The sequence below is a fragment of the Miniopterus schreibersii genome (assembly GCF_964146895.1).
Source record: "Miniopterus schreibersii genome assembly, chromosome: 19".
Classification (NCBI taxonomy): Eukaryota; Metazoa; Chordata; class Mammalia; order Chiroptera; family Miniopteridae; genus Miniopterus; species Miniopterus schreibersii.
The window spans coordinates 9703232-9719982 of record NC_138119.1 but is presented as its reverse complement, the minus strand read 5'-3'; the positions used below and the strand labels follow the sequence as shown (position 1 = coordinate 9719982).

The following is a 16751-nucleotide window of genomic DNA, read 5'->3' as shown; positions in this document are numbered from 1 at the left end:
CGTCTCCCTGTGTTGTCATTACCCACAAGAGCCACCAGAGGGCGTCGGCAGGCAGCCATGGGGTTGGCTTTGGCTGTAGGATCTGGATGGGCACACTGCATGCCTGGGTGTGGGTATGCCATTGGCTCGGGACTGAGCCTGCAGCCGAGGTAGGTGCCCTTGGCTGGGATCGACCTGGGACCCTTCAGTCCAGGGGCCGATGCTCTAACCACTGAGCAGAACCGGCCAGGGCTTCATTATTAAATTTTAGCATCATCCCTGGGCTTTGCCGAGTGGCTGCTGCGTGGACGCAGGGCTGGCCCGTCATCGGGTGCTGTGGGAGGTCCTGGTGGCCGAGGCCGATGCAGTTCTCGCATCAAGAGCCCCCAGCGAATTGTATGAACATAAGGCAAGTCCCGGAGTCTGATCTCAGGTGAACGTGGGCTTTTCTCCCATGACTACAGATGCTACTTGGGAGATCTCAGGAAAGGCACATACTGTCCTGCCAGGGATGCCAACCAGACTGAGGGCCCCCAAACTTAGCTTGCCGAGGGCTAAGGGGCAGCCCCAGCTGGTGTAATAGAGTCCAGATTTTCTGGTGCCTATTGGGACATGAACAGCAGTGGCTGAAGACCAGACTGGTCAGGCCCAGCATCACAGTCCCATGTGTCTGGTGCCCCTTTATCCCAGCCAGCTCTGCTCCCCTCCAAAGTGCCCTTTCTCATCGGGGTGGCTGAGGAAACTTCCTAAAGGAAATGAAGGGCAACAACTCAGTGTCCTCCCTCCAAGTCCCCTCCCCAGCTCAGTCCCCACCTCCCTGAACCACAGCTATTTTATAAGAGGATCCTGGAAAAAGCAGTGCCCTAACCCGAGGGGGACAAACAACCCTCTAATGGAAAAACAGCCCGCTAGTTATCAAAAGTGTTTTTTTGGCTGGAGGAGCCAAAAACGTTACCTATTGACCCCTGTGTTTATTTGTTCAGATAACACTGGTAAAGACCAGGCAGCTTTGATCTACAGGCTCTCTAAGTCCCAGTCCTCTCTGGCCCGTCTGCTGGCTCCTCAGTGGGGTGTCTTTTAGATCAGGGAAGGAAGCTGGGGGCCCACACTGTTGCATATTTCTCCTGTACCTCTCAGAGAAAATAATGGAAGGGGAGAGGGGGAAGAGGTAGATTGTGAGGTGAGCCCTCAGCAACTGTGTCACTGGGGGTAGGTGCCAGGGCAGGTCGGGGAGTGGGGCTCTCACAGCAGGATCCTGGAGGCACTGGGCAGCTGGGGCATTTTTCATGTTCTGGTTTCTGGGATATAGAAGAATCCTTTCCTCCTTTTCTTGAGTATTTTATTTTCTTGCTTGTGATTTTTGTTTCTGTGCACAATTGGGGCCTGGCTGCCTCTCTTGCCTTTTCCTTTTATTATTTTGTTATATAAATTCCAGTTGTACAGCATTAGAATTTTACACCTGTATACACCACAAAGTCATCACTCCCCAAGGTCTAGTTATATCCAGCACCATACAATGGACCCTTTCCCCCCTCCCCCACCTACTTCTCTTTTTCAATAGTGTTGTATTAGCTTGGTACCTGGTATAACATTGAGAAATTCACAGAAAACCTGAAGAAAGAATGAAGATATAATGGCACAGAAGTTTAATAATAATAATAATAAAAACAAAGCTATAATGAGTGATAGACAAGTATCTGGATCTGGAGACAGCAGATCTGCCACATTGCTGGAGGCTGAGGCTAGGCCTTCTCTCAGTCTCTTTTTTTAAAAGAGGGCCCCTGGCCCACAGCCCGCAGCCCTTGATGGTGACTGCAGCAGGGGAAGGCATGAAGGACCCACTGAGGTGGCTGTCATCCTACAGGGCCACGGCTTATGGGGCGAGTGTGTCCAATCTGATCTATTTACCAGCTAAGGATGGGTTGTAGTTTGTTTTACACGACTTGTGGGCAAAAGCTCTGCTAGCGTACTTTTCCCAGGAACCGCTCCATGGAGCTGTCGAATTTAAAGAAGCAGAAAATGGACATTGAATAGTGAGTCTCGTCCTGGACACCTCCACCCCCTGTACCTGCTTCTTGCCCGGGGCGGGGCTGTGCACAGGGGTCTCCAAACCTGCATCTGTACCCCGGAGGAAAACCTTTGCCACCAACCCTGCAAAATTTCACTCACCCCCTTCAGACTGGACACCGGGCATACTTTCGGCGATGTAGCTCATCCACTCTCTCCAGGTACCAGGTGCCTGGGAAAAGGCTGGTTGTGTCAGCAGGGGGTGAGAAATTCACTGTGGAATGAGCAGAAGAGGCAATACTCAAAAAGCTATAGGCGGTTGGGGAAAAGAAACTAGTAATTGGGACACCTATAGCTTCATGGGGACCCTCTCCTGGCTGTGCTGCAAGGGGCTGAGGGGCCACCTCTACACCCAAAGGAGCACTGGGCCAGTAGAAGGACCAGAGCAGATCTAGTCCCCAAGGATCTAGCCCCTAAGGATCTAGCCCATAAGGTTCTAGTCCATAAGGCTCCAGTCCATAAGGCTCGGCTATTAGAAATTTTATCATAGGAGTATGACATTTTCCTGCAGTAAACGTGCCCTTTCTCCTCCACTGGAATCTTCATGTCCCTTTATCAATGGTACTGAGCTTGAGGCGTACCGAGAGCTCCCTGTTGCCCAATAGACGCTTCCTTCTGTGTCCTAAGTTCTCTGGCTCTGACTTATTGTAGTATTTCAGCGTTTTGCCCGTGAATGTTCATCTCAGAGGTCCTAGTTTTATTTTCATTGTTTTTCTTCTTTGCTCTACCGTGTTCCCTGTTCCAGATAAGATCGATGACTGCTACATCTAGGTTTTCCGGAACATTCCCAATTCCATAGGTTCTGTCCCCCTTTCAGACCACAGTGCAAACCATGTGTCTCAAGGTTTGCTTGAGAAAATACAGTTACCGTGGTTTGAAAATCACCATTTGGTCTCCCCAGTTATACCTTTAGCTTTGGTTTACTTTTCTTCTGTTGCTTTTTGGGGCCATATTTCGTTTTTGTGTTTGGGAGAGAAAGGGCAGTTGGGTGGAGATAGTTAAGTTTGTTCAGAACTCATTTGAACACATTCATTTATTTAATTTGTTTGGCAATCCTGCAAAATTGGTATGATTTTAGAAATGAGACCACTGGGAAAAGTTCAATAATTTTCCCAAAGATAAAGGGCTAGTGAGTGTCATAAGTCAGTTGAGGTTTGGCAGTCTAGCTCCAAAGTCTGAGCTAGACAGATGGTTTTTCCAAAGATCGCACATCTGGCCTCCATGGAGCTACACTGTCTAGTACCCTGCTTTGGCTGGTTAGCTACAATCTGTACTGAGGAGCCACATGCTGCCTGCTACCTCTTCCCAACTCTGTCTTTAAAATATATATATGTTTTTATTGATTTTTTAGAGAGAGAGGGAGGGAGAGGGAGAGAGAAAAACATCCATTGCCTGCCTCCTGCACGGCCCCTACTGGGGATCGAGTCTGAAACCCTTGCATGTGCCCTGACCAGGAATCGAACCCACAACCTCTCGGTGCACGGGATGACACTCAACCAACTAAGCCACACCAGCCACGGCTAACGCTGTCTTTTGCTTCCCCACCCAGTTCTTGCCCCTTGGCCCCTAACAGATCTTCTCCCTAGCATATCTTAGAGACACCGTCACCTTGGCCCACTCTCCCCTCGACTTCTGACGAACCCCTGGCTTGCAGCCACTGCCACAGAGCCCGAGAAAATCGCCTTCTCCTTCTCTCTTCCTGCCTTTTCCTTACCCTTGTGGAAAAAATGTTCTCGTTGGTCCATTATTTCTGTGAACTCCTCAGGAGACATGCGCTTCCGGGACTCCAGGCGTTTGGGCAGGTCTGACATGCTGGACACCAGCTTTTCCAGGGGGGAGCCTGGGAAGCAGAGGCAAGACAGATAAACCTGCCTCATCGTCACGGTCACTGCCGCCGATCACCAGCCCAGTCGAGAGCCAGGTTTTGTGGGAGCTCGAAGCTTGGGGGAAAGTGCTGCTTGTGGTTTAGAATGCCAAGAAGGGATCAGGGCCAGCCAACGCGATGCTAGCAACACAGGGGCAGACGCACTCATCTAGTCAAGGTACAGCTCACGCGGTGCCAGATGGGTGACTTTTACTGCATTTGTCATAAAACAATCAACATTTCCTGGACACCTCAAACCCACCAGCTTCTCTTTAACGAGCTGCCTCCACACCGTCATTACTCTCCCCTGGACTATTTGCTGGAACAGCTTGACCGGCTTCCCCACATCCACGTTTGTCCCAGGGGAGAGTTTCAAATATATAAATTAGACAAACTTTCTCCAGTGTTGAAATCCCTCTGGGGATTTGTTCTTAATCACATTATTCTGTCAAGGTGGGAGCCTCGGCGGTGGTGAGGCGGAAAGTCATTCCTTTCACCGGATGAATCTTACCAGAGGTGCCTGATAGGGAGACGGGACTCACCTGGAGACGCATCCTGGGACACGCGGAATGAAAACAAACTGGCCGCCAAGCCAGAGCCATAGGAGAAGGCACCGATCCTGGAGCCTGCCAGCTCCTGGGCAGAGTGCCTGCAGGGAAAGAAATCAAAACCTAGAAAACACACCAGCATTGTATTCTGTGCTTCTAACAAACAACCAACCTGTCAACCCAAAGTAGTTCACCTCTTGCGACTCTAAGTGGGTTCCCAGCACTCACACAAAGAGAGACTTTTGGACCCTGGGGATAGCCCCAGAAGGAGAAAAACATGCCAAGAAGGGAGCAGCTAAAATCCAAGATGCAGAAGGCACAGTGAGCATAACAGAATTTCGGGGCATAAAAGGAGCTTCTCCCCACCCCTGAGGACAAGGTGAGTTCAGAGAGCTCCGAAGGCGTCTCTGAGTGAAGGTCAGACCATTGGATTTACCTGCAAGCTCTCATGTTGACTGGTAATGCTCTGTCCCCCTCATTAGTAATAATTTCATTAGATACATATATATATGTATCTCCTAGATTATATGCATGTGCTATAGTACAAGTATTTCTTTCTAAACCCCACAAAATAGAATGTCAATAGAAATAACAATTAACATTTGAGCCCCTGCAGAGCGTTACAGTTCTAATTGCTTTAGACATTAACACTCATCAAAACTCAAGCAGGTACATATTGTTGCACATATTTTCAGATGGGAAAAGGGAGGCACATAGTGGTAAAGAGATTGAAGCTAGGTTGTGGGCTCTAAAACTAGACTCTCATAACCACTATGCTTTACTAAGTATAGAGGTTTTAAATGGATGAGATAGAAATATACATAAAAGTTCCTCTATTTTCTTGCTGCATTGAGTAGATCTCGCACATCCCCCGACAAATGCATGAACTTCACTTTGGAGATGACTGTTTAATGCTGATAGTAACCCTTCTGTACATCCCTTTAAAACAAGCTTCTTTCACCTCCCTCCCTCCCTCCCTGCCTTCCTTCTTAAAAATAATTCTGAATCAGAAGAAGACCCGAACTTGGCTGACCCCTCAGACCGTGGGTGGGGGCAGGAGGTGGGACCAGACGGAGTACTCACTGGGACAGAAGAGAGGCCAGGCACCCATACAGGGACGAGGTGTACGTGTTCCCGTTGTGCGTGGAGAGGTAAAGGGAGGCCTTGGTTTTCTTGTTGAACATGTCCAGAGAGGCCTTTAGCAGAGCTTTGTCCAGGTCTTTGTTGACGTAGGTGTCCTCCAGCTTCAGCCCTCTGTGAGGCAGCCAGAGGAACAGGCCGGTGAGAGGCTGGGGACGGGAGGGGGGCGGCTGGGGAAAGGGACGCCTCTGGGGGGAAGACTTTTTATTATATGGGGAAACTGAGGCAACAAGCAAGACATTAATGGAGTCCATGGCGAGTGAGAGTGAGACCACACACTCGCCGAGCTGCTGTCCTGTTCTGAGATTATTTGCTTCTAGGTGTTTCTGTCCGTATAGACTGTGAGGGCCGCTAGGCAGAGACCAACGAGTCCCACTTGTGTCTGTGACCCTCGAGTTTTATGGTGCCTGACACCATCGGATGTTTATCGGCCAAATGATGTAGCCGTCCCCTCTTGCCCCCTTTTCTCTGAAGCTTCTCCTAGTCACTTGATGCAGAGGTCCTGGCTCATCCCTGCGCTCCCTGAGGTGAAAGGTGGAGGACCCTATGTGGACAGGAACCCAATAACCCAGCTAAGACTCGGTGTCGCTTCTGGAGGACTGTCCTTCCCCCCACAGGAGTAGCTGGCGGCCCAGGCCCGAGGCTTGAGGAACCCCCTCCTTCCACACGCCTCGGAGCCTCTAGGCCCCCCGCAAAAGGACCCACCTGAAGGCCTCCAGCTCCTTGTAGACGCTGGCCCGAGTGTCGCTGCTGGCGGACAGGAAGTCATTGTACATCAGGCGAGCCAGGGACCTCTGGACCAGCTTGCAGAAGGGCGTGTGGAAGATCATGAACTGCAAATCGTCGAGAGTGAAAGCCCGGTCGATGCCAGCTGGAGAAGGGGTGAAAACAAGGAGGTGGCGCGACCCACGGACCAGTTGAGACTGCGCCCCAGAACCTGACTGCGCTGAGCCCGCCGGCCCCCCTCCCCAAGCACTCCTAAGGTTGCTCACTCACCTTGCGAGCATTTCACTAAGCGCCCATTACAAAGAAAGGAGGGGAAGGAACAAATAGGCTCCTCCGATCTACTATTGCCAACCTCTGTGGAAGCTAATTCCTCCCAATCAACCTCGTGTTCCATCATTTTCTCTTTTGTCCAGAGGAGGAGACCGTGTGTGCAAAGCACGAAGCTGAGTTACGTGCCCAAGGTCACAGCTTGAAAGTGCCTGGCTTTGGATTCAGGTTCCGGCGTCCCTGACTCTACACTTCAGGCTGTTTCTCTCACTTTGAAGAGAAGGGCAGTGCACCCTCTGCCCCCAGGAGGGGAGGTGACAGGTTAGTGCTTCTCCCAAGCAGCATCATTCAAATTCCGTAGGACAATATGGAGTAAAATCCGGATGCCGTAGGAATTTGGAAGAGGCGGCAGCGATTAGCCAACAGCAGTTTGGCTGTGGGTGGGCAGAGGCAGGGAGGTCCAGGTTGGCTCCTGGCCCATGGGGAGCGGCTGGGGCAGCTGGCCTCTCCCCTCTGCGGTGGAAAGGGGCAAGCAGTGGCTCCTTGTGCCACCCCTCCAGCATCCATGCTCTGATGCCTCAGCACCTGCCTTTGCCCACATTGAACCTGTCTTTTGCAGGTGCCCATCTGAGCATGGCTAGGCAGGTAAGAACCCTTTGTATTTTGAAAAAGTAGGTTTCTCTTGATTTTTTAAAAATATTTTTTTATTGATTTTAGAGCGAGAGGGAGAGGAAGAGAGAAACATCCCGTGGCTGCCTCCTGCACACCCCCTACTGGGCATCTAGCCCACAACCCAGGCATGAGCCTGAACGGGAAATAGAACCAGAGACCTCTTGGTGCACAGGATGACACCCAACCGACTGAGCCACATCGGCCAGGGCAAATTTTTAAAATAAAATTTGTTTCTTTTCTGATTATGAAAGCAGTACATATATTTTTTAGAAGAAAATTTAGAAACTGAAGGTGAAAATAAAATCAAGTTATAACACTACCATCCAGAGAAAAATCACTGATAAAGGTATGCTGAAAATACAGGTGAGATTTTTTCAACATCAACCAGACTTTAAAAGGTGGCAAACTACAAACCAGGAGTCAAATCGCCCCTGACTTCAGCGGAAACAAATCAGAGGCCCAGCAGGATATGGTTATTCTGACTCACTACAGTACCTCCCCAGATGGCCAATACCCGCTGCTTTCATGCTGGTGGCTTGGACCTAGAGTGTTTACTTTATTTAGCTCAAGTCAGAGGCGATTTCATGCTTGATTTTGAATGACTTCCACGTGGACTTGAGCATAGACCCAGGGAAGGGGGTAAGAAGCGGACATGAAACGATTCTCTTGAGGTCATTTACAGAGGAGAGAGGAGACCTCATCTTAAGCTTTTAGGACAAACTCGTGGCCCCGTGTACGTAGAGCCCCCGCTTTCTGCCCTCCGAGCCCCATACCTTGTTTCCACTGGTTCTGAATTTTTTGACGGTAAACTTTGTAACATTGGTCCAAGGCCCGTATGTAGCACTGAATGGAGAGCTTCCCGTCCACGACTGGGTATTCCGAAGCCCCGTCTGGTTTGTAGAAATCATATGCGTTCTCCATGTGGGTTCCCCGGAGCCCTGGCAAGGCACACATTGGGATCCAGGGACTGCACAGTGCAGCCCTCATCAAGCAGAGAGGATGGGACAATATTACAGTCTCAGGCCAAGCTTGAGCCCATTCAACATCCCTCATGCGTTCAAAGGCAGTGGAATAAATTGTTGCTGTTACAGAAATGGGATTTATATTTCCCTTCCCACACCTATACGGGCTTAACAAAATCTGGAATAGATGGCAAAAATCTCAAAGGAAAGGCTTTGATTTCATACCCAATTATCATCTTTCATCTTCAATTGCCAGTTTGGCTCCCCAAAACACCATTTATTCCACACGTCATTATCCCAACGTGTGACGGTGCAGGAGAGGAAACCCCCCTGATCCCTCTCTCTTCCCTTTCTCCCTGCCCTCTGCTCCCCAGGCCCGCCTTTAGAAAGGAAGTGATGCCCTCAAATCCATCCTTCAGCCCTGCGTAGTGGGTATGCCAGTTTGGGATCAGGAGCTACCCAGTTGGCCACCCCACGCACAATCTCTTGGTACCAAGCATCCGCAGGTTACTACAAACCTCTCTCAAGGACCAGGGGGGACTCGGGCCCAACCAGCATTGCCACTGCTCCGGCGCCTCCTGTCGGCCGAGCATTGCCACTGGGGTACACTGCGATGTCTCCACAGACCACCAATGCATAGCGACCTGTAAGGAGAGGCAAGTCTCAAGTAGTCTGAGTGCCTCCTGTGTGCCAGGCACAATTTTAGGTATTGGAGATAGACTGGCAAACAAAACTAAAAATCCCCATGCCGTGGAGCTTATGTTCTATGAAACTTATCATGACACATTTGAAATGCAAAGCCAAAATTCAGTGCCCCAGTACTCTGACTGTAAAATGCTCATTAATTCAGAATTCTGTTTCTGAATTCAATGAACAATTTTATTAATGGGACTTTGGGAGGTAATTTAAGTTGGTACCCGTCACTGTTAGCACTCTGTGGCTGAAATTTCTTTCCATAGAAAGCCAAGGGATGGGGAGGGAAATGAACATTTGAAAAACTAGCTAGACACTAGTTATTCTCAAACAACCCTGAAAACCATTCCATGAGGCAGAGAGCATGTACACTGACAGAGGAAGACCTGCCTCCCAGAGAGATTAAGTCACCTGTTAAGGTCTCACACCTAGTGAATGTGGAATTTGCTCTTCAAACCCAGTTCTGACTGGATCCTAAACCATGTGCTTGGAACGACCTGATAGTATTTTTATTGTGAAAAGGGTTTATATTGAGTAACCACATTAATGTAGATGAATCATAGTTCCTACCTCTGTAATAGCCAGACTATTAATAAATAATTGTTGTCTTGACTATTGTTTGTTCCACTTGCATCTGATAGTACTGATCCTTCCCCTCTCCCAATAAAAAACCCCACCAAACTTGAGCTTCTAGGAGAGATGGTAGTAATTTTAGTATTCTATCTAACCTGTAAGGAAGTCCCTAGGGGTTATTCCAGTGCTGTTTTGGGAACCATATTTGTATATAATTTAATCCTCATGATAAGCCTGTATGTCACATACAGTTATCCCCTTTTTATAGATGAAGAAATTGAGGCCTTAAGTCACTGTCCAGAGCCACAGAGCGAATAGATGGAGTAATAAGGACTCAGTCAGGATTCCAACCCGAATTCATCAAAACCCAAGAGCCTTCACTTAAAAATTATAACAACTCCAACTCAATCCCAACAAAAAAGTATTTCCCCCCAAATCAATCAATCAATCAGTCAGTCAATCAATCAATCAATCTATCTAGTCTATGTATTTATCATCTATCTACCTACCTACCATCTATGTATCTATATATGTCTATATCTTTGTCTATATCTATATCTACATCTATCTATATCTATATCTGTCTATATCTATATCATCATCTATGTCTATGTATTTAGAAGCATTAAAAACAAACGGTAAGTTCGACAAAATGTTCATTATGGTTTCTAAGGTTTTAATTCTAGTTTCCAACTTAGTAAACACTGAGTGCCTTGACTGACCACACCTCCATGGGTGTCTTCTTCAAAAGCAGGCAGGCAAATAAGAACGCTGAGGCTCAAAGAGGTTAATGGGTTTGTTGACATTTACGGATAGAACTACGTTCCTAACTCTCAACTTGCGCTGTTTCCCTTGGGCCTTTTCATGCTATCACAAGAGGGATTCTTTCTTGCAATTGAGGGAAGACATAAGGAAGATACAGGGTAATGTTAATATGCAAATATAATTTCTAGGAACAAGGCAAGGGAGAAAGACTGGAAATACTTGTGTAACAGTATATCTAGTGATTCTTTGGGCCTATTTTTACCACGGTGTCTTTCCCTTAACACCTAACTTTTTTAGATCTTTCAATATCACCAGTCTCTTGCTCTCAGGCACTTAGGAGAAGCTTTAGAGAAACAAGTACAGTGAAATGGGAAACATACTGGATTTGGTTCAGTGTATTGTCTGTGCCACACATGATAGGTAAGATATCAGACCTTCCATTTTCTCACCTATAAATCAGGATAATACCCACTTCCTAGGATGTGGTAAGGATACATGAAAGATTATATGAACACGCTACCTAATTAACTGTACAAAGCTATGCAAGTCTAAGCAGTTATTATCATGGTGGTGGTTGGATGATAGCAGTAGCTGTGTGAATAACTTGTCCCTCCCTGCCTGGATGAAACCACCTGGGGAAGCAAAACTGAACATTCTGTCTCCAACCCCAGCCCTTTCTTACACAAGACCTCTGGCAGCACATACCATCCCAGTAGCTGGACTCCATCCAGTTGGCAGCATTAAAGAGGGAGGCAGTGCCACCATAGCAGGCATTGGTGGTATCTATGCCCTCAATGTCAGTGTTGCCCGAATCCTGGAAGAGCTCCATGAGCACTGTTTTGACAGCCTTGGACTTGTCAATGATGGTCTCAGTGCCAACTTCTAGCCGGCCCACAGAGTCCCATGGGATCTTCGTGCGCTCCATCAGCTGCTGCACCACCGTCAGGCACAGGGAGTTGATGTCCTCCTTGACTGAGCAGAAGCCCATACGGGTTTGGCCCAAGCCCACCGTGTACTTCCCTGCTTCCACATTATTATACTTCTCCAGGTCTGTTTGGTCCACATATTGGGCTGGGAAATATACCTCCATGGCAAGGATACCCACATCCTTTGGCCAAGTATCCGTTTTGGCCAAGGGGACAGCAGGGATGGTAGAAAACCTACAGTGGAAATAACAATAAAAAAAAAATCTCACTAATGGTCTCTAGCCAGTTTCCTCAAAGAATAATACAGCCATCATTTCATTCATTTTAAAAATATATTTTGAAGCTATGTTATCAGAAGAACACAAATTTAGGATTGTTACATATTTCTCTTGAACTGACTCCTTTATTCCTTATTTAAATGCCCTCTTTATGTGTGTGATATTATTGTCATAGTGTCTTTTCCTGATGTTAATGAAGCTGCCTTAGTTGTTTTATTACTGTTTGCCTGGTATTTATTTTTCTGTCCTTTTATACTTTTAACCTCTTAGGGTCTTTATATTTCACATGCATCTATTCTAAACAGCATATAGTTGGGTCTTTAAAATTTTTTAGCAAGTCCTACAATACTGATGCTTTTACGGGAGTAATTAATCCAGTTATATTTATTGTAATTACTGATATAGTTGGAATTAAGTCTACCATGTCACTATTTGTTTTTATTTGCCTCATCTATTCTTTATTTCTTTTGTCCTGGTTGTTTTTTGTTGTTGTTTTGGTTTGGTTTTTTTTTTTTTTGGATTAAGCAGGTGTTTATTATTCCAGGTTATCTCCTCTTTTTCTTTCAGTCATGATCTTAGTGATTACAATATACATAAATGGCTTATAATATAACTTAACATTTCTACTACTTTCCAAGCAGTGCAAAACCTTACTTTAATTTCACTTGTCCTCTGCATCCCTTTGAGCTATTATTGTCATATAGTTTACTGCTACATGTGTTAGAAAGCCCACAGGGCATAGTTTTAAAAAATTCATTCATTTTTAACGTGTCCTCTCATTATTCCCCTTTATATTTTTTTCTTTATTTTTTTTCTACACAAGAACATACCTGCTGTCTTTCTACTTTTAAGGAAGTTTTCTGCTTGATGTCATCCTCTCTGCTTTTCCTGACTGGGCCTCCCAGTTTTTATTGAGCACACTCAACACAGTGCCAGGCTCCAGATGCACAGTAGTGAACAAGACATGCTTTGTGCCCACCAAGAGGGCACAGTCTAATGGGAGAGGCAGATGTTTCTGCAGCTAAATACACAGTGGAATGAGCAAAGGCTGTGAGAATACAGAAGGCATGAGAGCAAGTCTAAGTGGCAGCAGAAAGAAAATAAGGAAAAGGGCAGTAGGAGAAGAAAGAGACAGTCTGTTTCTTTCCTGGACCCACCCACCTGTCTTCAGCCCCGACTCCTAAGGGCCCTGCTGAAAATCTGGAGTCTTTCCTTCCATCCACAAGTACAGAGCTCACCAAGCCCACCTCCCACCTGCTCCCACGTGACATATGACAGAGCTAATGGTTAGTCCCTCCCTAATTATTTACTAAGTTGGAAACTAGAATTAAAACCTTAGAAACCATAATGAAATACCCTTCATTTTACAGAGGGTGAAATCAAGGACCACACTGGTGGAGTGAGGAGCTCAGAGCAACTACACAGTTAGTCCTGTGTTAGAAATCTCCTGTCCTCTCACTGTCCAGTGTGTGTTACACTCATGAGTGCCACCAAGTTCCTTTTGACTTGTATCTGCTTACAGACTTTCTGACCATGGAAGACGGACAGGGTGGCTCCACAGACATACGTTTAGTTCTGTGCCCCAGGAACTGTAGCTCTTGATTGAGTGTGTGTGTCAATCATCCCAAGGATTCTGGGCTTCTGGTAACCCCACATCTCCATCAGGAGGGTTACTTCAAAGGACAAAGCAGAGTGGGTCCTATGATCACGAGACAGTGGGGCAGAGAGATATACGTTCACCCATATCTGACAAGAGCATGCCCCCCCCCCCCGCCCCAATAACTGGAGTTTGTACTCTCAAATATTTGCAGAGGAGCTGCCCTGCCTGGGAGCTAATGGTTAGCCAGCACTTGGTCCTCTGCTCTGCTGGCTCTCCCCTCAACTCTCACTCTGCCTTCTCTGAGCTCCCTCCCTCCCTCTCCTCCCAGTTGGAAATCTAAGGCTGAAGGGCAACCTGGTGACTTTTCTAACTGTCTGGGGCTATTTCTGGACAGGGATTTCAGAGCCTTGAAGAAAAGTTAACATATAGAGGTTTCCAGAAATAGCAGGCCACTGGAGTTAAGAGTGTCCTTCACAGCCTGGCTGGCGTGCTCAGTGGTTAGAGCATCTGCCCACAAACTGAAGGGTCTCAGGTTCGATTCCCTGTCAAGGGCACGTACCTGGCTGTGGGTTCCATCCCAGGCCCTGGTGAGGGAGCATGTGAGAGGCGACCAATGGATGTGTCTCTCTCATATCAGTGTTTCTCTCTCTCTCTCCCTCCCTCCCTTACACTCTCTAAAAATCAAAGGGAAATATATCCTCAGGGAAGGATTAACGAAAACAAAACAAAAAACCCCACAAACAAACAAACAAACAAATGAGAGTATCCTTCACGTCTTATATTTTCTCTGTGGAATAACTGTCTTATTTTACTTTATTTATTTTTTTTAAAAATTATTTATTTATTTTTTAACTATATCTTTATTGATTTCAGAGAGAGGAAAGGAGAGGGAGAGAGAGAGATAGAAACATCAATGATGAGAGAGTCATCGATTGAGCCCGCAACCCGGGCATGTGCCCTGACCGGGAATCGAACCCCGATCACCTGGATCCTAGGTCGATGCTCAACCACTGAGCCACGCCCAGCTGGGCCTTATTTTACTTTAAAACTGGTTTTGATCTGGCGTCACTTGGTTCAAGAACATGCAACAAGCTTTTATGTCTTTATTTCATGTCATCTCCTTCCCTTTTGTTTCAAAATTAGCTGCTGGATGCCAGGCACTGTGCGGGGGGGTGGGGGGGGTGCTGCGGGGTGAGGGGAGTGGGCAAAGCAAAGCAAAGAGGAGGTCATGGTCCTTGTGGATCTCCCGCACAGAGGGAGGGAGGAGGGAGATAAGCACTTACACACATAATCCAACCAGGAGTCAGACCTGGATAGAGGCCATGAGAGGGACATGGACAAATCCCACAGGGGTTCAAAGGAAGTGGGCTCCCTGTGGGTGGGGGGCTCAGGAGGGGCTTCAGGAAAGGGCTACACTTGAGATCGATCTTCACCGATGAGTGGGGCTTCTGCTGCTGAAGCACTGGATGGGGCTTGGAGAGGCAGCTCTGGGGTGGAGAGTGAAGGGGGGAGGCAGACGGCACGTGAGCAAAGCAGGTGGGACCACGAGGTGGGGGCACAGGCCTTCCTTCATGTTAAAGGCAGCGAAGCACGTGCCGAGATGCGAGAGGCTCTTAGGTTGGCTTTGGAGCTGATGCATGTTGAATTAGAGGGGGCAGACAAACAGAGGAAAAGAGAGCCATAGAGAAGCTTCTTAATACTTGTTCAGGCCCCGGAAAATGGGATTAGCTGTGAATACGCCAATGAGGGAAATGTGGGCAATGATGCCAAGGTCTTGAACCAAGAACGTCAGGAGGAGGGGCGGGTAGGAGGGGACTCAGGCTTGTTTCTTGGTGGGCGGCCAAGTGTTGATTACTGAAATGAGCAAACCCACGTCAATCCCTTCCTCGCAAATACCCAAACAGGTGAAATTCTGAACCAGGACATTTGACCTGTACATGGGGGTGGTGGAGGGGGTGGACAATGGCCGAGAGTCCGAGGGAAAATAAGGCTAGAGAGTGTCACCTGCCCCACACATCCGTACTCCCAGGTTCCCTGGGTCCCCAGCGAGGGAAGACACTAGATCAAGGTCTTTCTCAGCGTTTGTGGAATGCAGTGTAGAAGCGGCGGGAGAGAAAGAGCTGGTGCTAGAGCGCAGGGGATGGCCTAGGGGGGCTGGGGGGCTGGGGGACTGGCTGTGGCTGAGTTACCATCCACTCCCGGAGACTGCAAGCACTCGGGCCGGACTGAGGAAGTGTTTCCCCAGAAAAGGAGAGCGGAGGAGCTTCTGTGCACAAGCAGATTGCACACACTCGCGCGCGCACTCACACACATCTTTACATCTCATTTTACCCTGTCATGAAATCAGAGGGCAGAGAAAGACACCTGCTCTCCTCAGTCCTTTTGGAATCTTGCTGCAGTGACTTGAGGCTGCTGGTTTTGCTAACGCTGCTGTTGGCACAGAATCCTGAAGGCCTTGGCAGAGGCTGTGGGCAAAGGTGGGGCGGTGGTGGAGAGGATGCTTGGACCCTGGGACTGGTATTTCCGCTGCTTCATGCAGCTGGGGGTGGGGGTGGATGAAAGGTGTCCCCATTTATAAATAGCTGGTGTCAGACGTTTGAGATCCCGGAGCTCTGGAGCTGGAAGGGGCTGTCTGTTCAGAGATGAGGTAACTCAGACCCCGAGAGGTTACCTTGCTTATCTAAGGCTGGGCACAAGCCTTGCCCACCTCTGACTTGGGTTCTAGTGAGCTTTTCCCTGTGGCCGGCCTGCTGCCCATCTCCTACTGGTTCTAGGACACCTCTGTAAGGGTGACCTGGACAGCCCCTGGGAACAAGGGGACTCACCTGTGCTGGGCCGCAGGGAGGAGGTGCGCAGGCAGGGCAGGAGCTTCCTGCATCATTCTCTGCAGCTGCAAGAACCTCTTCGCTGGAGTCAACAGCCTCTGCATTTTCAGGGGTGCGAGCAGAAAGCCAGCAGTTTGCAGACAGTCGTTGGGAGATGTGCCCGGCTGTACCCTGCCAGGCTTTATAGAGCCCCAAGACTCCTGCCCCCGGAGGTCACGCCCCTGCTTATCGAGGCTCCGTTGGCTTCCTAAACTGGGCCAAAGGTCTCAGAACACGGGCAAGTCCAAGGAAAACATCTCTCCAACATGTACGCAGCCGCCCTGCGCCCGGGTGTGCGCAGGAGTGAGCAGCTCTGATTCCTCCCTGCTCGGCCCCGTGGCAGCCTGAGGGGTGCCCAGCCCCCTCAGGGGCTACGCTGGCCCCGGGAACGTGTCCTAAGGTAGCTCCGCCTGGCCTGTCTCGGACCCTGGCTTCTCATCCGAGTTATTTTTGCTTGGTGGTCCAGAGTGCTCTCTGTGGGGTTAGCTGTTATTATTTTAATGTATTATGCATAATAAAATTTTTTTTTTCCCAAAACCAAAAGGAGTGAATCTTTTAATAGTAGCCCTTGAAGTCATTGGGAGTGGGTATTGGCACACGGGCAAAGGGCTGGTATCAGAAACGGTATGGAACCTGCTAGATTTTTTTTTTTAATCCTTACCTGGGGATTTGTTTTTATAGATTTTAGCGAGAAAGGAAGGGAAAGGGAGAGACTCGTCAATGTGAGAAACATCAATTGGTTGCCTACTGCACTTGCCCCGACTGGGGCCAGGGATTGAACCTGCAATCTAGGTGTGTGCCCTTGACCAGGAATCGAACCCGAAACC

At 48.3% G+C, this 16751-nt stretch overlaps 1 protein-coding gene across 1 annotated transcript; it reads right to left on the bottom strand.

Moving 5' to 3' along the window:
- Positions 1-1604: 1604 nt before the first annotated feature.
- HMGCS2 (3-hydroxy-3-methylglutaryl-CoA synthase 2) lies at positions 1605-16058 on the bottom strand. Its single transcript, XM_081121484.1, has 10 exons — positions 15886-16058; positions 10962-11416; positions 8744-8869; positions 8037-8201; positions 6304-6469; positions 5542-5712; positions 4453-4559; positions 3761-3886; positions 2149-2260; positions 1605-1974 (listed from the first exon to the last, which is right to left on the bottom strand). Exons 1-9 carry the CDS (start codon positions 15987-15989, stop codon positions 2154-2156), a joined length of 1527 nt encoding a protein of 508 aa, XP_080977610.1. The 5' UTR covers positions 15990-16058; the 3' UTR covers positions 1605-1974; positions 2149-2153.
- Positions 16059-16751: the final 693 nt, after the last annotated feature.